Source organism: Medicago sativa, chromosome 3 (assembly GCF_051527215.1).
Source record: "Medicago sativa cultivar Bolivia chromosome 3, Bolivia_mono, whole genome shotgun sequence".
NCBI classification, from domain to species: Eukaryota; Viridiplantae; Streptophyta; class Magnoliopsida; order Fabales; family Fabaceae; genus Medicago; species Medicago sativa.
In genome coordinates, this window is record NC_140751.1 from 13,345,696 (window position 1) to 13,367,869 (window position 22,174).

The 22,174-nt window shown below is 33.8% G+C and overlaps 1 protein-coding gene and 1 pseudogene across 1 annotated transcript; both read left to right on the forward strand.

Annotated features, from left to right (window-relative positions):
• Positions 1-320: 320 nt before the first annotated feature.
• Positions 321-1,247, forward strand: LOC146935888 (adenylate isopentenyltransferase 5, chloroplastic pseudogene; annotated as a pseudogene).
• An 8,790-nt stretch (positions 1,248-10,037) lies between these two features.
• LOC146935889 (G-type lectin S-receptor-like serine/threonine-protein kinase At4g27290) lies at positions 10,038-13,744 on the forward strand. The gene is made up of 7 exons (XM_085750936.1): positions 10,038-11,332; positions 11,617-11,733; positions 11,850-12,004; positions 12,087-12,294; positions 12,389-12,626; positions 12,845-12,995; positions 13,253-13,744. Exons 1-7 carry the CDS (start codon positions 10,045-10,047, stop codon positions 13,538-13,540), a joined length of 2,445 nt encoding a protein of 814 aa, XP_085607062.1. The 5' UTR covers positions 10,038-10,044; the 3' UTR covers positions 13,541-13,744.
• The last annotated feature ends 8,430 nt before the right edge of the window (positions 13,745-22,174 follow it).

Genomic DNA, 22,174 nt, shown 5'->3' on the forward strand with positions numbered 1-22,174 from the left:
TGCAATATCAATTAATATTTAATTGTTACTATATAACAATTATTTTCTTCAATTTTTTCCAATCTTACCATTTTTAATTACATAATGGTTACTCTTCGAGAGCATTATATAGCATAGTGTTGTGTTCACCTCACTCATCACAAAAAAAAATACAAAGAGCAAGTTTTCTCGCATATTATATATCAACCATCCTCTTGGTATAACTCACTCCCTTACTAAGTAGATTCTGTAAAATAATGCATTTCAATTCTAGTTTAAATTTATTTTAAATTTACTAATTTTAATTACGTTTTATGTGTTGTTTTTTTCTCCAGGTTTTACATCAAAAAGATCTCATGGCTTTGACTAACTCAACCTTAACAGAAAAGAAGAAGGTTTTGTTTATATTGGGTGCAACAGGAACTGGGAAGACTAAACTTTCCATCAACTTAGGAACTCAATTCCCATCCGAGATAATCAATTCAGACAAAATTCAAGTCTACAAAGGCCTTGACATTGTCACCAATAAGGTACAGGAATCTGAACGGTTTTCAATACCACATCATATATTAGGCATCATTGATGATCCTGAATATGATTTCACTATGGATGATTTTTGCAAGTATGTGATTGAAGCGTTCGACCTTATAATTGAAAATGGACACCTGCCTATTATTGTAGGAGGGTCAAATTCTTACCTTAAAAAATTACTCGAGGACCCAACTATTGCATTTCAATCAAAATATGATTGCTGTTTTATTTGGTTAGATGTGTCCTTGCCTATTCTGTTTCCATATTTGGACAAAAGAGTTGATGAAATGGTTAAGGCAGGGATGGTAGATGAGATAAGGGATTTTTTTGTACCTAGAGCAGATAACACAAAAGGAATTAGAAGGGCTATTGGGGTTCCTGAGCTTGGTTCTTATTTTGAAATAGAAATGAAAAAAGGTATAGATGATGCTCAAAAGGATAAGATACTAAAGGAAGCAATTAGAAAAACCAAACAAAACACCTTTATATTGGCTGAAAATCAATTGTCAAAGATCCAAAATATGGCTGATAAGCTTGGATCGATGATAAACAAAATTAATTCTACAGAAGTCTTTAAAGCCATTTTAAGGGGTGAAAATTCTCAACATTTGCATCAAGAAATTGTGATTAAGCCAAGCATGAAAATAGTGAAGAAATTTCTAGAGGAGACAAGCTATGGATGCGGAAATGCAAAATATTCAAATGGAATTGGGAAACACACACCTAATGGTGTTTGAAATATTGGGAAAAAAATTACATTTTTTTTCCCTTGATTATTTTCATTTGGGTATAGGAAATGCATGAACTTTGTTGTCTTATTTTTCTCTAGGAATAAATTTCAGGTGGGTGGGTTTTACGCATTTCGTCATCTTATTGTAATAAGTAATGCATAAAATTAAACAAAAAAAATATGCAAAATTAGTTCTTTTTTTTTTGACAAAAAAATTAAGAGATGTTGACAAGAATCAAATTATACCTGCGTTTGTAATATTTCGTCTTGTAATTAATTGTAGTTTTTTTGAATAATAATATCATAAAATTAAACTAGAGTTAATTGATTCAAACAGTAAGACCTAAAAGCGTACTACCCGTCTATGTAAGCTTAGTTTAGTTGTTAAGGACATTGTATAATACATATTTACATTATAAAAATAAAACATTTTTCTAACCCAAAAAAAAAAAAAAAGATTAATACATTTTAAAATCAAAGTCACTTGAATAAAAATACAAAAAACTAGACATATTACAAAAAGAGTATATATAAATATGAAGAAAAAGAGAATGTCAATAGTACAAAAATAGGATAGGCAGAGAAACTCCAACGGCTAAAACCATACACACAGCAAGAAAAAGGAAAAAATACCAAACCAATATCCAGCCTCCAGCCCCCCAAAAAAAGAGGGAGGGGAGCACCACACACCTGGAAGAGACTGCCAGGACAGCCCCCATCAAGAGAAAACCACACATAGTGGAGATGAAAAAAAAGAAAGTGCAAAGAATATTTATTAACTAGTTTGGTATGAGAGAAAATGAAAGAAAATTGTAAAAGAAAAGAAATGTGTATTAATAAAATGAGAAAAAAACTGAATCATAGTATTAAAGTCTCTGTAGCTATTGTTCGATTATTTTGTTTTGGTTACCTATATTTTTTCTTGAATTTTTACTTATCTATTTGGAGGCTCTAATTACGTGATGCTTGCATTTGATGGGAAAAGGCTTCTGACCACATTTTCATCTATAACAAAGATCTCATTCTATTTATGCTTTTTAAAATGTGTTCTAATTCTAATGCATTTCATAGCAGATAGTTATGCATTCTATTTCTAAATATCATTTTACTATAATTTGTTTTTATTATCCTTTCATCTGACAACCGAGAAAGGAATTAATTGTTCATACAGATTTGCTCCTTAACCTTAAGACTTGGAAATGGAACAGGAGTGTGGTGTGGTTTGAAGTTTAATATTAGATGAATCTGTATATTCCTATTCTTAGGCAAGTCTAATATTTGTTTATCATTCATTGCATTTCATTAAATGAACAGATTTAGCAACAAGAGCTGAAGTTAAAAGCAAAAAATTTCAATATGAACCCTCTTGGTTGAGTAAAGGAAAATTTTCACCACAATTGATATGATTTTCGTGCATAAAAGTTGGAAGCAAACATAACTGCATATTGAATGACAAAATTTCATACCTTCTGGCTTCTACCTTGTATCATTATATAAGTTCACTATCTTTGAGATGGATTTGTTCTTTACCTCATTGATGTCTTCTTGTTTTCTATTCTCTAACCCAATTTCAATGATTTCTCTGTGCTACGTACTATAAAAAACCATTCATCTGTCAAGCTATGTATCCCATCAATGACAAAGTTAAATAACCTAGATTCTTAGATAGCATACTATCTATGCATGTTTCAGTCTGCTATAAAATTTCCAAAAACATTTTAACAATCAAAGTATTTTTAATTCAAAAAAAAAAAATTATTAGATCAAAATGAGAGAAGTACAAAGAGTAATAAACATAATAGGATCTTAGTTGAAAAAATCATTCCATTGCTAGCCTCCCAAATATCTTGAACAGTTGCAAGCCAGATAAGAGTGTGTGTTTACCGATTCCAGCTTGGTTAGAATGATGTCAATGACAACAAGGTATGCTCTAACCATATCTCAAGCTCTTATATGTGTTATGTATTACTTTTAGAACTCATCAGTCATCACGCTCTCGTGTCGATTCCTAGCAATGAGATACCTATCAATGAACATTTCCAACTGTGAAGAAAGAATAACCATAAAATGAACATAAGCTATATTACACATAAAACTGAAATCATCCCAAGCAACAAGCACAAAATAGAACTTGATGTGAATCTTTCGGTTACTGCAATACATATGAGTATGAGGTCTAGCTTCAAAGCTCTTCCCTTAAAGAAACCACTTTTGAGTGCGAAAACATGTCACCGATGACAACAAAAGCAGATGACATATGTTGTAAGTTTGTTCTACAAAAGGATGGCGATTACTTTAATGTTGAATCTCCCTTTTTCCCTTTACATGATTCTTGTTGCAAGAGGAGGAGAATAGAGTAAATGTAGAATAAACGGAACTAGCCACAGTCAGGTTATAGAAAAGGTAACAAAAATGTGATTAATGAAAGAAATAATGGATTAAAATAGGTTTCAACTTCACAACTTTCTTGCATGTAAGCTAGATGCAATCATACCAATTAAATATGTTTCAAGTGTACGTATTCTTAGAGAAGTTACCCAAAATAAGTATATAATACAAAATGGACTAAATACATAAGATCTTAAATATCACTTCATTGAATGTAAGTTACAAAAAATATCAAATCGAAAGCAGTTTAGACACAAATATTTTAACACAAACTTGCACAAAATAGATACAGTTAAGATCCTCTTCATACGTCGCTTTGAAGAAGAAAAAAAATTGTGTCAAATTATATGTCGCTTTACAATATAATGTTACTTTTCCTATTTTATTCTTAACTATTTATTACTCTCCTATGTCAATTCTTTCATCTATCTTTCTATCTTTCTCATATCATTTATTAAGGACGATTGTGTAAAACAACTCATACTATCTCGTTCCCACACAAAATTAATTACATTTCTTAATACGTGTGAAATGCTCAAAACGTCATATATTTGGAACGGTATGTGTATTTAACATGAAACGGAGTAAATACATACAAATGGGTTTTACTTTTGACTGATTTTATCAAATACCTTTGAAGGGCAAAATCTTTTATGAGAACATGCAAGAGTATTTATTTATTTTAGATAAAGCAAAAGTATTAATTTGCATCAAAGTTGCAATAGACATCCGTACTAGGTTGACATCTCTAGAACTACAAATCCCTTACAAGCATACTAAAAACTTTATTAATACAAGAGAAAGAAATACAATGAGTTGGGGAGGTTGTGTCATACCAAAGGTAAAATTAAATAAAAGACATGAAGAACAAAAAAGAGCTATCGGAATCGGGAATTGGGGAATTTTAGGTGATCCCTAAAAAATACATCTCTTAAAAACAAAGGAATTTTTTCATCCGTCGAATTTTCCCAAACCATAACATCCTCAGTTGTAGAAGAAGGAATAACAATGCAACACCCTTAATACTCCAAAAGAGAAACTTCATGAGTAATGTTGATATGTCCACCCTTGTATCGGGTATTACATTTAATATTTTCAGTTTTTGACTTAATCTTCTTTTGTAACTCTTTGACAGGTAAGGTGTGAAACTTGCGTTGTCAACATTTTCTTCATCATTTCTAGAGTCAAAAACTTCCTTAATAATTGCAAGATCTTTTTGAGCAACGCTACTTAATATTGGATGTGTTGGTGATACTTCCAGCCGCATCTTCAAAATAATTTCCTCTTACGTAACCAAAGTTTTACCAGCATTTGTAGTCACATCAGGAGGTTCAGCTTCTATCTCAACTGTCTCGACATGAACTTCAACTGGTTACAGAATAGTTTCTACTGACCTTCAATTTTGGGCCTCACAATTTTATTGGTTACATTTTTCAAAGCAAGATGAAAAGCAAAACTTGACATAGGTGGAACGGTTTCCGCTTGCTGCACCGTAGCATGTCATGATCAGTAAGAACAATCTGATGCGTGTGCTGCACGTTATTTTCTTCAATTTCCGTGGATTGTACCTGCTGATCGTCATTAATTTCGGATTGCAACTGTTGTTCAGCATTCATTTTGATTTGCACCTGCTGTTCAATATTTCTGTTTTCAGCTACTACTAAGTATTCATTTTGGTTTGCTGGTGATGTTGATGTAGATCGGAACAATCCCAACATCTGACTCAGGTGCAGCGGTAGCAATGGGAGCAGAAACCGGTTTTTCAAAATCCTTTGATGATATGATACCATTCGAGTTCTCCTTCTCTTTCTCATGCCAACGCTTCATCGTGTTTCTGTTGTGTACAACCACTTGCTTTTTCCCTTTGTCATCCTTGTTAGCTTTGTCATTAGGGTTCAACCATCTGCAGCTTATTAGAGGAAAGCAAAGAAGAACAAGGCATGCACTTACAAAATAAAGACACTAAAGGAGTTACTTGCGCGCCAAGTTAACTCAAGTTCATTTGTAATTTCAGTTTCATTTACATTTCATTTGTATTGCATGTAGTTAGTTACATGATTTCAACTTCTATATAAGGTGCACTTGTAACCGTTTTCACTCAATGAAATAATACATTCACTTTCTTCACTTTCTTCTTTCTTAGAGCTTCAAGCTTTTTCCATGGTGATTTCCATGGGGGTTTCAGTCTTAGATAGTTTGATACGTGGTGTCCAATAATCTAACAATGAGAGAAGAAGCCATCATAATCAACCTCATCATTTTGAAAGCAAACCATTCCCTTTCTACCAATATTTCATGAAAAGGAAGGAGTAATCAATATCAAACTAGTCCAAGAAGCCACAACAAACCTATATATAAGTGTGAATCAGCACCACATGCATAACCAAAGCAACAAATAAAAGAAAATAAAGAAAACCAACACACCAAGAAATTTGTTATCCAGTTCAGACAAATTTATCCTACATATGCGGAGAGAGCAATTCTCCAATCTACTACGAAAATAGTGATACAAGAGGTTACAGGAAATTAGATTCCGAACTCACAAATAACAAACTCTAATCTCTATCCATTTTTCAAGTCACTTAAACTCACACAATTATTGAATCCTAAAGAGAAAACAAGATAGAAAGATTTATGACCCTTTCTCTTATGATATCTCGCTACCGTAGGTGTTTGTGAAGTGTTTCCCTGTTCCACGAACCTCACCCAAATATATTCAACCTTAAAGTTTCCTCCTTTAGTTTTGATAATTTTATCTTGTTGAAGCTACCCAAAAAAATGAAGAATGAAGACTTTTATAGTGCCCCGACACAGTCAGATCGTAGAACGATTTTCAAGATCGAGCCACAATTCAAAATGTACCCTAGTACACTACTAAACCTGATCCAAAATTGCACCACGATTTCTGCCAATCTTGCCACGACATTTTTCCAACCAAAACCTCCAAATTACTGAACCAAATGGCGTCGTAAATTTTGACAACCTTCAACATTAATTTTGAGACAATTTTCAACAATTTTTATTGTTCTTTCCCCCAAGGTATGTTTATCGATCTCGGAATTTAATTACCTTTCATTAATGTTGAAGTATAAAAAATGGTCACAAGAAAGGGGGTTTGAATTATGACTTTTTGAGAAGATGTTCAAATTTTATTATCCAAAATATGTATCAAAATTTACTATTGAACCAAAATTGGTTTTGTACAATTCCTTCTAAGTTTTGATGATAACAAGGTACTAAAAGAACAATTGGATATGTTAATGTATGTTCAAGTGTGCAGGATCATAAACTAAAATTTCATGTATCAAATCAAGTTTTGCTTCTGAAATATCATATACAAGAGTATCTGAAGAAGTCATACTTTGAAGGCTATCAGATCCTGAAGACATCATACTCTGAAGGTCATCTAACTCTGGAGATTGAAGACTCTGAAGGACACATCAGACTTGTCTTCTTTCGAAGAAGTCACTATCAGACTCGGATACAAACAAAGAACTTCAAAGACAAATGAAATGAAACGAATAATTCTGTTGAAGCGAATAAGGAATTTCAAATGTCTTTTCAGCGACATTAACCAAATCAAGAAACATTCCAATGTCAATGATTAAGCTTTTCAAGGACTCAAAGTAATGTTGTGACACTTCTCAAACGTCTCTCAAATTTTCCTCTATATAAGGAACTGAAGACGTGAAGAAACTAACAAGACTCAAAGCATATTTACCAAACCCTAACAATGAAAGAAGGAGGAATGTGTGGTTTGGAGGAAACTAGAAAGGAAAAATAATTTGTACGGGAACTGTTGTTAATTCATCTATCTCAATCAATATTTTTTGGTTTGTTATTGGACTAAAGCATAACCTATTTAGCATTAGTCAATTTTGTGTTAGTGGATATGAAGTGGTGTTTGATAAGAGCCACTACACAGCCATTAGAGACTCTGGCAAGTCCTTTGTGTACAAAAGTAGGAGGAATGCAATGTTTACAAAACAAACTTCTCTAATCATTGGAAGCAAACATAGTCCTTTGAAGACAATATCAACCTTCAGAAATGCATCTATGATGGGACTATTTTCACTAATTGAACCTAACTATGTGGATGAAGCATCGACAAGTGATGAATGGAATATAGCTATGCAAGAAGAATTTAAACAATTCTAAAGAAATGATGACTGGGACTTAGTGGCTAAGCCTCCTCAGAAGAGCATTATTTGACCAAAATGAGTTTTCAGAAAAAGACTCAATGAACAAGGTGATGTGTTTAGAAATGAAGTTAGACTAGTAGCTCAAGGCTACAGTTAACAAGAATGTATTGATTACACTGAAACATTTGCACCTGTTGCAAGATTAGAAGCAATTAGATTACTTATGTTATATGTTATTAGTCATGGTATCACTCTAAATCAAATGAATTTTAAGAGTGCAATCTTGGTTTCATTTCTAAAAAAAAGTATATGTCAAGCAACCACCTGAGTTTGAAGATTTAATACAATCAGAGTATGTTTTTAAACTTAAAAAGTCATTCTATAGTCTAAAACAAGCTCTCAGAGCTTAATTTGATAGAATGAGTAACTTTCTTTTAGAAAATAATTTTAAAAGAGGCCAAGTGTTCATAAAGACTTTATTGTCAAATTTGGGAGTAATTTTTTTCTCAAGTTTACAAGTTTTATGGTGGATGTCTATGTTTTAAGAGTTTATTAATATTTCAAAAGCACGGTTAAATGTTACTCATTTCAATTATTCTCGAGAGATGATGTAAGAACTAAATTGTTTATAAATGCTTAAATATGCAGATAAAATTGATATTAGTTTATTAAAAATGAAGAGTAGTGATATTTATACATCTAGTAAATGATAATTTTTGTGGCATTTTTTATTCTCTTTTCTTTTCGATCAAAAACTATAGAGAGAGAAAAGTGAAAGAGATGACAAGAACATCGTGTGAATATGAAATAAATAGTTATTTAAAAGTTGTCACCAAAAAAAAATTGTCGCAAAATGTTTATAAAAGTATCACTTCACCGGGTTGAAATAGTTTAATAGAGTCATTTTCAAAATATTCATATTTATTGTTTTAGAGAGCGTCTCGAACAGAGACTAACGTGTGGTTTACTCAACTTCTTTTAAGAATCAATTATATTTGTATTGTTTTAGAATCCGTTTATTTTATACACCACAGTCAACTCTGTAATTGGGACAGGACAGCTAATTTCTTAGGAAACTCTAAGAAGAGAAAGTCTTCACTGGTCACCGTAGCATCCTTAATGCTGAATAATACTCCCTCCGTCCTATATTACTTAACCTAGTTGACTCTGTCACGTATGCCAATGCACAATTTTAAACTTAAATTTCTTAATAATCTAATAGAAAAAATTATGAAAATTTGATATTTTGAAAATATTAACCGAGACGAATCTAACAACATCTTATATGTTATATTTTGTTTTTATATATTAGTAGAAAAATAGAGTCAAAGCATGGTACATGAATAGTGAAAATATTCTAAATAGGTCAAGTAATATGGGACGGAGGGAGTAGTACTTTAATTTGTACATCATTTGGCATATTGTGTCCAGCAAAAGAAAATAAAAAAGAAACATCGTTGCCAGCCAAAAGTCCAACATAAAGGAAGCATGGCGGCAAAATTAAAAAACCATAATACAGTACATAGTTTAATTTTCGTGCAATGTCGTTGTACAATATTTTACACTCTTAACACGTGACAACCATTCATTTGTGTTTTAGTCAAAAGCAAAATACCTTTCATTTGTCACTTTCAAATAAATGACAAATCTAATGATCTAACGATTATGATTTATTATTGTAAAAACTCCTTGGAAAATAATTCTTAAAACACTGAAAACCATTCTACCACTAGATAGAGAATGAAACACAGAGAGTAAAATAATAGATGTGAGATAGATAAGTAAAAAATAAAAAAATATAGAGAAAATGAGGTGTTTGATAAATGTATGAAAAGTAAGAGGTATGCAAATATAATATGACAATTACTCTTCTTCCTTTTAAAATTACTCATTCCTTTAACTCGGCTAGACTTAACTCCTGTTCAGCATTTTTCAGCTAGAGTTAACTCCCGAAGGCACTTTTAAGATCGATCTTAAAAGTACCTGCAGGAGTTAACTCTAGCTGAAAAATGCCGAGCGGGAGTTAACTCTTGCAGAGTTAAGGATTGACCAATTTTGAAAGGGAGAAAGCAATTTTCATATAATAGTTCAAACTCTTTACAGGGACTGCGTATATAAATTAGCATTTTGCATAAATTTTATACACACACGCAATACAATTATAATAACATGCTAATGGTGTGTACACACATGGGAAGTCTTGGATTAAGGAATGTCAACTGAATTTGGAATTTCATAAAATGAAAATGATGAGAACAATCCAACACAAACACAATGGAGAACAATAACAAGGGGCTAATGCTAATGGTGTTTTCTTTCTTCTTTTGCTCCATTCCCACTTTCTCTAAACAAAATACTTTTACCTCTATTGCTCCAAATCAGTTTATGCAATACGGCGATACACTTGTTTCTGCAGCTGGAATGTATGAAGCAGGATTTTTCAACTTTGGTGATCCACAACGTCAATACTTTGGTATATGGTACAAGAACATATCACCAAGGACTGTTGTGTGGGTTGCCAATAGAAACACTCCTGTACATAACTCAACAGCAATGCTGAAACTTAACGATCAAGGAAGTCTTGTTATTGTGGATGGCTCCAAAGGTGTCATCTGGTCCTCCAATTCAACAAGAATTGTAGTGAAATCAGTTGTTCAGCTTTTGGATTCGGGAAATCTTGTCCTGAAAGATGCAAACGGCTCTCAGAACTTTTTGTGGGAAAGTTTTGACTATCCCGGTAACACTTTCCTACCTGGAATGAAGCTTAAAAGTAATTTAGTTACTGGTCCATATAGATATCTCACATCTTGGAGAAGCGCTCAAGATCCGGCTGAAGGTGAGTGTTCATATTGGATAGATATGCATGGTTTTCCTCAACTGGTTACTGTAAAGGGAGCAACAGTTTTGTATAGAGGAGGACCATGGAATGGATTTCTTTTCAGTAGTGTTTCTTGGCATTGGCAAGTAACAAATAAAGTCATGAATTTCACAGTAGTCTTCGCTGACAAAGAATTCTCTTATCAATATCAAACCATGAACAGGTCAATTATTGCTAGAATGATACTAGATCCATACGGAAATTCACAACGTTTTCTATGGTCAGATAGCACACAAATTTGGAAGGCTATATCTTCTCGTCCTGCTGACCAGTGTGATGATTATGCCTTGTGTGGTATCAACTCTAAATGCGATATTAATGACTTTCCAGTATGTGAATGCTTGGAAGGTTTCATGCCGAAATTTCAACTACAGTGGGAGTCATCGGATTGGTCTGGTGGGTGTCTCAGGAGAACAAAATTGAATTGTCTCAATGGTGATGGCTTTTTGAAGTACCCAAACATGAAGTTGCCAGATACATCATCATCGTGGTATAACAAGAGCTTGAGCCTTGAGGAATGTAAGACAGTGTGTTTGAAAAACTGTTCTTGCACTGCATATGCAAATTTAAATATCAGAGATGGTGGGAGTGGCTGCTTACTTTGGTTTGACAATATCGTGGACATGAGAAAACATCAAGACGTAGGACAAGACATTTACATACGACTCGCATCTTCAGAACTTGGTATTTTCATTTCCTGTTACATCATTTTCCTTATTAGTTAGATATATAGAATAAAAATATATATTTCAGCATTTGGCTTGATATGATTCAGAACTGTTTAAAACAATAAAAATATAAATTATGTATTCTCTTTTCACTATTAAGTATATACCAGATCTACTTCTAAGAACAGTTGATTATGAATCAACTTCCAAATGGAAGTTCTGTTGTTTTTTGTAGATGCCTTTTTCCTTCTTTTTAGTAAGCTTATATGCTAGTTGACTCACCTTTACTTCAACCTTCAGATCGTAAAAAGAGTAAGAGGAACTTGAAGCGTGCTGGGACTCTTGCAGGAGTTGCAGCATTCATTATGGTATTAACCATTCTTGTTTTCGTCACATCAGCATCTAGAAAGAAGCTTGGTAAGCCAGCTGAAAACGTTATGATAAGTAACTCTCAAATATTTATGATTTGCTTAAATAGTACTCAAATATTAATTTTGATGTTTAACATTAAACCACTTAAATTGTTACTTCAGGGTATATAAAAAAGTTATTCCATTGGAAGGACAGGAAGGAGATGGAAGATGCTGACTTGGCAACAATATTTGATTTTTCGACCATCACTAATGCAACAAATAACTTCTCTGATACAAATAAGTTAGGAGAAGGTGGATTTGGACCAGTGTACAAGGTAATGTCTTGGTTACCAAGTTACTTTATCCTTTTATTTCATCAAGTCCTATAAGTACTAAAATTATCAAAAATATTACTAGGGCGTGGTAGATGGCCAAGAGATTGCTGTTAAGAGGCTTTCTAAAACATCGGGACAAGGATCCGAGGAGTTCAAAAATGAAGTGAAGTTGATGGCAACACTTCAACACCGTAATCTTGTAAAACTTCTTGGTTGCTCTATTCAACAAGATGAAAAGTTGTTGATTTATGAATTCATGCCCAACAGAAGCTTGGATTACTTCATTTTTGGTTTGAACTTTCACACCAACCAAATTTATTTCTCTCAGGTTTACTCTTTCCATAATGTAGTTCTCATGCTAAGTTAAAATGTCTCATTTGTTAGATACAACACAAAGTAAATTATTAGATTGGACAAAGCGATTGGAAATTATTGATGGGATTGCTCGGGGGCTGCTATATCTGCATCAGGATTCTACACTGAGAATAATACATAGAGATCTCAAGACAAGCAATATTCTTCTTGATGTTGATATGATCCCAAAGATATCAGATTTTGGTCTAGCCAGATCATTTATGGGAGACCAAGCCGAGGCTAATACAAATAGAGTGATGGGAACATAGTAATACAAATAACTCTTTAGTCTCTCTAATACACATCAATTTCGGTTTTAGTTTCTATAAAACATTTTTATCAGTTGAGTTTCTAAAATATAGGATAGAGTTTTTCTTGTTCTCATTATTTTGGTTTTAGTCTTTGAAATATGTTACTAGTACTGAAAAGTTATTTAAATCCCTTTTAATAAATATGTTTTCCAAACTTCATTGTTTTTTCTTGCAGTGGATATATGCCTCCAGAATATGCAGTGCATGGATCTTTCTCAATAAAATCTGATGTTTTTAGCTTCGGAGTCGTTGTACTTGAGATAATCAGCGGTAGGAAGAATCGTGGATTTTATGATCCTCAACATCATCTAAACCTTCTTGGTCATGTAAGTTTTGAAGTGTGTATATTCCTCTACCTTGTCATACATTATTTATCGTTGCTTTCCTTATCTCTTTGTTTTGTCTCAATAAATCTTTTAGATGGAAAAAAATTCAAAAATAATACTAACTCATATCGCGACGAATATTTGAAAGTAAACTCCACATATAACTTTACAAAAAGGATATATCAATTATCTTTACATCAAATGAAAATTGAGTAAGGATTGAGCTTACTCTTGTTCTAACTTTGATTATATTTTAGGCATGGAGACTATGGATTGAGGAAAGGCCAGAGGAGTTACTTGCTGACATATTATATGACAATGCCATATCATCAAAAATTATAAGATTTATTCATGTCGGTCTATTGTGTGTACAACAGAAACCAGAAAATAGGCCTAACATGTCATCTGTTGTTTTTATGTTAAAGGGCGAAAATTTACTCCCCAAACCAAGTAAACCTGGCTTCTATGCAGGAGGAGATGATACAAATAGCATAGGATCTCCATCTATATACGAAGCTTCAATGTCATTGCTAGAGGCTCGATAGAATGTCTCTTTTGTTGAAATTTACATCCAGGCGTATGAAAGCGCTATGAATTTAGTATGACTCTTAAATTGTTATATATAGAGTATCTGATCATGATTCTGTGGGTTGCTTTCAAGATTCACATGTACTTGTATGGTTGGATTTACCTGCAACTTGAAATACCAAGGGTTTATGAAAGCTATGAATATACACATCATTATTTCACAGTTGGTGCAGAAAGAATTCAGTTCATATTACTCTTTTTCAAAATAAAAAAGTTAAAAAAAAAAAAACAATTAAATGTTCATTTGTAATTGGATCAAACCCCGGAACAAACGACTAAATATTAATCTAAGAACTCGCTACTAACATTTGTCATCGGCTCCAAAAGTAACATCAATAAAAATTACCTGACTCTCTTCAAAAAGAAAAAAATCACCTCTGGCTTTTTAAAACTAAAGAGCTACATCATTCATAAAGATGTTGACTTCCTCAATTATATTGTAGGGGCGATTGTTAACCTCTAGCGAAGAGATGCTGGACTGTTGAAGTGAACAATTGCGTGCATTTGTTGTCATTATTTCTGAAAATACCATGATCTGTATAACTTCATTTCAAGAGTCTCACACCTTTCTATAATGAATTTTTTTTTAACAAGGTGTGTAGCATTGTGCTACATCACCCAAAATGCGTCAAAAGAAGATTGTTACTCAAGAATGTGTAAACCTAAAATTAGGCCAACCAAGTCTATTTTTAACATAATCACTCCTAACTTCCAAATGAATGGTATATTATTATATAAAAGAATTCAAAGAAAAACCAATGTTTGCTAACGCATCATCACATGCACTGCCTTCTCTCTTTGGTCCATCTGTTTCTTACGAGCATCCATGAAAGCTCTGACAACCAACATGGAGCTTATTTCAAGCCAAAGATTATTCCAGTTCTTTGATTTTACAAATTCAATGGCTCTCATTGTTCCACAAAACTCAACAAAAAAAGATTTATCAGCGCCCAAACCTTCTGTAAATCATCTTCGAAATAAAGCTTCCTTGTTTATGAAGTTTCCCCCACAGGAAGCAATAGTAGGATTCTCAGCAGGTGCTCCATCACAGTTACATTTGATCCAATTGGGAATTAGAGGTTTCTTAAATACTTCTTTGATGATATTAGCTTTAGGGGATGAATTGTTACTTTGAAAGCTTTCAAAATAATGAATTCAGAAATAGAAAAGCTTGCAGGCAGATTAGATTTGCTAGCTGTGATGGAAAATTTTGAAATAATTTGTGCCATAGATGATCTCCAGAGGATTTTCTTATTGTTAAACCTAGCAAAGTTCTCGACATACCAAACTGCATTCAAAATGTTAACAATTGCAGCCTAGATCACCAAAGTACACTGGTGGACCAATCCTTATCACACAAGCTCTAGATATCTTCTAGAGATGAAAATTGTAATGTCAAATTGGCACATAAGCTAGCCATCTCCAAAGTTAAACAAAATAAGTGCAAACAAAAAATAGATGGAAAAAGTATTCTTCTTGGTTTAAACGAAGGTTATAGATAGAGGGAAAAGTACAACCTTTTACTTTAAGCTTGTCCTCTTTGGGACTTTGACATCCATTAATCTCCACACCTATAGAGATTTGGATAGGGGAATATTGATAGACCATATGTGTTTGGCCCACTTTAGCTCCGGAGAATGATTTGACTTGAAAGTGTAAGCATCTCTGAGAGTGATAACTTAAAAAATTTGAATGCTTCCAACAAAGCTGGTCTTTCTTATGCTCCATAGTGATAACTTGGTTGGCAAGGTTGCACTGAGAGGGGAATTGAGTTCTAAAATCTAAACTCATCAGGGAAGTACCACTGCTGATCAAGGATGAAGTTTCCAACCAAAGTGTTTTCATCAATTGAAGTATTGCTAGGTATATGCAAGATAAAGGGCTTGCTACACCAAGCATCGAGTTACTATCTCCAAGCAACCAATTAGAGTTATTCAATATCACATTGTATCCAGCTTTTACACTTGACCATATTAGAGGGGGTAAACATATGTTAACCCATTATTTAATTACTTTTTTATCCCTATTTTCTTATTCCATCACATACCATGTCCTTCATGTCTTGCTTCTCCAGGTTTCTTCTTCTCCTTTTCGACATCCCTCTCGTGTGTGTGTCTTGCTTCTTCCAATTCAGTTTTTATTTTTTGTTTCGTAAAAATAGAAAGAAAAAAAAAAGTCTCAATTGAAAAGAAAAACTAATCTTAAACTCGACATGTTTGTTCTGTTTCTCTTGTTTTGTGCATGTACTCCACATAAAATTGTTCTTTTCATTTCCCCACTTTTAAAATCATGTGTGATGTGTCTTCGCGTTTCTTTTTTTTTTTCTTTCACTTTCATGTACTCTTTTTTTTTTTTTAAACCATAAACTCATAGTTCCCTTTTTTGCTACTTTTTATTATTTTTTTTTTGAAGGAGCTACTTTTTATTATTTTGTTTTCCATTTGATGCATATTATAAGTTTTCAGTTTTGTTCATTTTTCTAACAACACTGTTATTTTAAATAAGGACAATAATGTAATAACAAAATATTATAATTCATTCCGTTCCGTCCACTTTTCAAATAATGAAATGAAATTTTTATTCCATTCCACTTCGTTCCGCTCCATTCCATTATGCTCCGTTCGGTTCCATCATTCCAAACAGAACTTAAATAAATTTGATAAAATGTTAACACTCTTATAGTTGATTAAGTTATTTGAATGTAATTCTTTAAACTAATGTATTTTCCCGACATTGTTCGGGTTATATACATAATATTAATGTTGGTGTTTTATAACTCATGGATTTTTTGAGTGGTGTCCGGATTTCTAACCACGAACCTTGCATAGGGCTATAGTTATTCATGTTATAACCCGTATTTTATTAAATAATTTTTTTTGAACAAACAAAAATGGATTATATTAACACTGCTATAGCAGTCCTCTCAGCACGAGGTATACCGAAAAAGCTACTAGAAAAGATACAAGCAGTTCACAAGAATTACAACAAGTGGTTATTTTATTAAATAAATTATTAGAGGCTTCCTAAAATATAAAAATAATTATAGTTTTTCTTTTGACAAAAAAGTAAATAAATTATAGTTAATCTAAGTTGAATAAATTGCTAATAATATTTTTATTTTATAATAGTCAATTACGGTGCAATTATTATCTATATAATAATTTCAATAATTATCAATTAATCATTTCATTATTATAATAATTTCAATAATTTCAATTAATCATGTCATTATTATAGTCAATTACGGTGATATTATTAAATGATAATAATTGCACCGTAATTTACAAGTAATTTACAAGTACCCCATAAAAGGTGCAATTGAAAATCTATTTATTGTTCATATTATAACACGCAATTATTATTTTTTTTTGTGGTGATAGAAACCTATAATTTATTAAATGAATTATTAATATCTAACTAGAATATGGATTTAAATGTCCCCCGCAAATGGACGGTGGGATTAGACCCCTCAGATTAGTCGGTCATTGAGCCGGATAATAATCTTTTTAAAAAAAAATTAATTAAAAATATAGAGGGTTAAAATGCTTTTACCCATGTCATATGGGTAAATTTTGGTATACCCCCTGCAAAAAAAAAATGAAAATTCCCCCTTGAAACTAAAAGATTCTTTGATTTTGAACTCTGATGCCATCTGACTGTACACTTAAGCATTTGACGCGCTGAGTAACTTCTTTTTCATTACGTGGCGCGTTGATTGTATAATTATTTTTATTTTTTTATTACATCTCACTTACGGTGAGTTCTAGGGTGAGGGTTTAATCAAGTCCCTCACCGGTGGACCATTATCAAAATTAATTAAGAGCCACTAGATTAATCAAACTCGTACACTCTGTTATAGACCGTATACATTAGATCACACACATTATCTTTTTCTTCTTCCTCCCCATTCTCTTCTCTGAAACCTCCATAACAAACCATCGTTGGCCTTTTGTTAACCTTTTATGGGGTACTTTTGATTACAGCCATGGAGAAGATAAGGAAAGGCCCCAAAACAAAAAGTTTGCACTATTAGTCGAAAGGGAGACGGTGCAACAATTACTTGACCTAATTTATTAGTAAATTTGATTTAGGGAAATAGGTCTTAAATTGAACATGGAAAGGGATACGGTGCAACAATTATTTGACCAATTTCCATATGAAAATGCTAGTAATCCCGTTTCATTCTTCAATTCAATTGTTTTGACAAGAAATGATACAATTAAATATGTTGCAATGAATTGGGAAAAAAAAATGGCATCGATTTCTTGGTGCTCGCTTTGTTGTACTTCGTTCAGATTCACTAAACATCGTCAAAACAAAAATTATATATACATATGTTGCCATCGTTTCCACTTGCCAATACTTCATAGACAACAGCACAAAGTTCAGTTTGTTAAGAGAAGAAAGGGAAGGATTTAGACGGGTATGATTTTGTGTGGTAATCTTTAGATATTCTCGTTTTATTTTTTTAGAATCTAGACCGTTAATTAAATCTAATGATCTATTTTTTCTGGTCCACCGTGTTGGAACAAAATGTGTTTAACAATGAACCTTAAAGGGTTTTGATGATAACAAGGTATTAAAAATTGTAAATTGGACTAGCTAATATTTGTTCAAGTGTACAGGACCATAATTATAAAGTTACATCATCATTGGTTCTGAATGAGCAAATAAAGAGCTATGGAAACAACAAAAATTTGAAGCTTGGACGCTCCTGAAGGCAACTTGCTACTGAAGAGAAAAAGCGCTCCTGAAGTCAAGCTGCTCCTGAAGAAATAGCGCTCCTGAAGTAAGCTGCTCCTGAAGAATAGTGCTTCTGAAGACAAGAGGTCCAGAAGCCACATCATCAGAAGCTGCGTCATCAGAAGCTGCAGAAGTCATATCATCAGAAGCTGCATCATCAGAAGCTGCCTCATCAGAAGCCATTTCACCAGAAGCTGAATATCAACTGGATTTGCAAAGAATCAAGAATTGAAGAATTATCAATGCAAAAGCTGTCTATTGGATTCAAAAACACAAACAAAGGATTAGTGGAGTTTGCAACGGTCATTTCAAAGGTGTTTGAAGGCGTGTGTTTGCAATTTGGACGAAAGCGTTGACATTGTACTTTGTACGAATTGTACAACCACGTTCTCCACTACTCTGTTTTGTGTCCTCGCTACAGGACAAGAAAACTGCTCCCGAATACGGTTTCGCCTGCATAGATGTTCCTTTGGATAAGGAATGGATTTCAAATTTGTTCTTCATAGGACAACAGCCAAATCAGGCAAAAGATTATTGGTGAAAGATCAAGCTTCAACAACGACTCTTTGGTGTGCTGGCAATTTCACAACGTCTCTCTCACACCTCTATATAAAGGAGTGAAGACCTAGAGAATTGGTAATGCAAGAACGCTGAACGAAAGACTCACAAGATTTTCACAAGTACCAAACCTCTGCTGAAATTGTTCTGCATTCACTTAGAATTTTTGTGTCTCAAAGTCATATCTTAGAAATTCTTAAGTCCATTGAGTCTGTATCTGATTTGTATTGTGAGCACCTCTGATTGTATATCAAGTGTTCAACCTTAAACAATTTTCTGTGTAATTTTGTTTAGTTAGGAAGTCTCTTGCAGTTGTGCTTGAGCAGGAAGTCTCTTGATTGTGTTCTTGAGCAAAGGAAGTCTCTTGCTTGTGTGCTTGAGCATTGGAAGTCTCTTGCTTGTGTGCTTGAGCATTTGTAATCAGATATTACTCATAGTGAAATCTCCTTGGAAGTGCAAGGGGGACTGGACTACTTCCGGATTGTGGAAGGAACCAGTATAATTGCTTTGTGTCGTTCTTCTTCTCTCTCTCTCTGTTTTATTCCGCTGCATTTAGATTCTGATTATCACTTCAGAAGCTGTCTCGCTTAGCTTCTGATCAGTGTGTTCAGTTTTTAGGAGAAACGAAGAATTTTTCTAAAACACAATTCAACCCCCCTTCTTGTGTTTTTCTCACCTTCAATTGGTATCTAGAGCCTTGGTCTGTTGTGTAACACTTAACCGTGCAACAGTCAAAGATCTGAGAAAAACATGTCTACTCCTACTCCTACTGGTCCTGGTGATACTAGCTATAAACATGTCTCACATGATTATAGTGATAGTAAGAAAACCAGTATTGGAAAAGTTCCAAAGTTCAATGGAGATGCTGAAGAGTTCTCTTGGTGGAAGACCAACTTTTACAGTTACATCATGAGCCTAGATGAAGAATTATGGGATATTCTGGAAGATGGTGTTGGTGATTTAGTCCTTGATGAAGAAGGAGCTGCTGTGGATAGAAAGAAACATACTCCAGAACTGAGGAAACTTTACAAGAAGCATCATATTATCAGAGGAGCTCTTGTCACTGCCATACCCAAAGCAGAATACATGAAGATGAGTGACAAATCCACTGCTAAAGCTATGTTTGCTTCTCTCTGTTCAAATTATGAAGGGAGCAAGAAGGTCAAAGAAGCAAAGGCTCTCCTGCTTGTACATCAGTATGAGTTATTCAAAATGAAGGATGATGAAACTATTGAGGAGATGTACTCAAGGTTTCAAACCTTAGTTTCTGGTCTACAGATTCTAAAGAAGAGCTATGTTGCTTCTGATCATGTAAGCAAGATACTCAGAAGCTTACCTGCCAGATGGAGACCAAAAGTGACTGCCATTGAGGAAGCTAAAGATTTAAACACTTTAAGTGTCGAAGATCTTGTTAGTTCTCTCAAAGTTCATGAGTTAAGTCTTAATGAACATGAGTCTACTAAGAAGAGTAAATCAATAGCTCTTCCATCCAAAGGCAAGTCATCAAAAGCTCTCAAAGTGGTTGAATCTGAAGAGGAAGAACAGTCAAGTTCAGACTCTGAACCAGATGCTGCAGAAATGGCCATGCTCTCAAACAGACTTCAATATCTGGCCAAGAAGAACAGAAAGTTTCTCTCCAGAAGGGGTAACTCCAGAAGCTTAAGGAAAGAAGATCAGAAGGGATGCTTCAACTGTAAGAAGCCAGGTCACTTCATTGCTGAATGCCCTGATCTTCAAAGAGAAAAGTCAAAGGACAAGTCAAAGAGGTCTACATTCAAACCAAGCAAATTCAAGAAGCAGATTAAGCAGAGTTTAATGGCAACCTGGGATGATTTGGGTAGTGAATCTGGATCTGATAAAGAGGAAGCTGATGAAGATGCAAAGGTAGTTGTTGGGTTGGTAGCAACAGCAACTTCAGAAGCTGGGTCAGATTCAGACTCAGAAGATGAAAACGAGGTATATTCCAAAATTCCCAGAGATGAACTTGTTGAGTCACTTAAAGAACTTCTTACACATTTTGAAGTAAGAACCAATGAGTTGAAGGATTTAAAAGAAAAATATGCTGATTTGGTACAACAGCAAAAATCAACTTTATTGGATCTGAAAGCTTCTGAACAAGGACTTAGGGGCTTTGACTTCATGTGTAAAACATATGAAGATCAGCTCAGGTTCTTATGTCAGAAGCTACAAGAAAAGTGTAATGAAAATCCTTTAAGTAACCATGAAATTGCTCTTGAAGATTTTATTATATCTGGCATTGACAGAAGCAGAGTGGCTTCTATGATTTATAGCATTTACAAGAACAATGGCAGAGGAATTGGTTTTCCAGAAGTGAAACTGGAGAAAACCAATCTAAAGTCTTGTTGTGAATGCATCAAGGAAGGTCTGAAAACATTCTTTGTACCAGAAGGGGCTGAGTTGGAAACTGTTGTTCAATCAGAACCTGAAGCTTCTAGTTCTAAGGCTAAGATTACTTCAAAGCCAAGGAACTCTAAGTCAAAGGCTATGATCAAATCTGATTCCAAAACTTCAAAGGTTAGGATCCTGAAAAGATCAGAACCTATTCCTCAGAGTCTGGTGAAACCAAAATCTGGGGTTCTGAAGTCTAAGTTTCAGAAGAAGACATTTACTGCTTCTGAAGTACCAAAACCTAAGGTGATGGTTAATCAGAAGCAACCCAACTCACAGCACAAGGTACAAGAAGTGAAGAGTAAAGCCTTAAGTACTAACCTTCCAGGACCCATAGAACAATGGGTACCTAAATCTAAAAATGTCAATGATGCAGGTATGTCTAAGAGCAGTGCCAAAGCAAAGATCATGGTACCTAGACAGTGGTTGCTCAAGACACATGACAGGAGACAAGTCCATGTTCCTCAGCCTAACAATGAAAGAGGGAGGAAATGTGAAATTTGGAGGCAACCAGTCAGGCAAGATCATAGGTACAGGAACTATTGGTAACTCCTCTACCTCAATTAATAATGTATGGTTGGTAGATGGTCTTGAACATAACCTTTTGAGCATTAGTCAATTTTGTGATAATGGTTATGATGTGCTTTTTGAAAAACCCAACTGTACAGTAATCAACAAGGAAGACAAATCCATTGTGTTCAAAGGAAAGAGAGTTGACAATGTCTATAAAATCAATTTTTCTGAACTGGCTGATCAGAAGGTGATGTGCCTACTATCAGTGAATGATAAGAAATGGATGTGGCACAGAAGGTTGGGACATGCTAACTGGAGGTTAATCTCTAAGCTTAGTAAGTTACAACTTGTGAAAGGGCTACCAGACA

Excerpts from the sequence above, each read along its gene's own strand:
- LOC146935889 (XM_085750936.1), top strand. The coding sequence starts at position 10,045 with ATGGAGAACAATAACAAGGGGCTAATGCTAATGGTGTTTTCTTTCTTC. Across the intron at positions 12,005-12,086 it reads GATTTGGACCAGTGTACAAG|GGCGTGGTAGATGGCCAAGA; the intron begins GTAATGTCTTGG and ends AAATATTACTAG. Across the intron at positions 12,295-12,388 it reads CTTGGATTACTTCATTTTTG|ATACAACACAAAGTAAATTA; the intron begins GTTTGAACTTTC and ends CTCATTTGTTAG.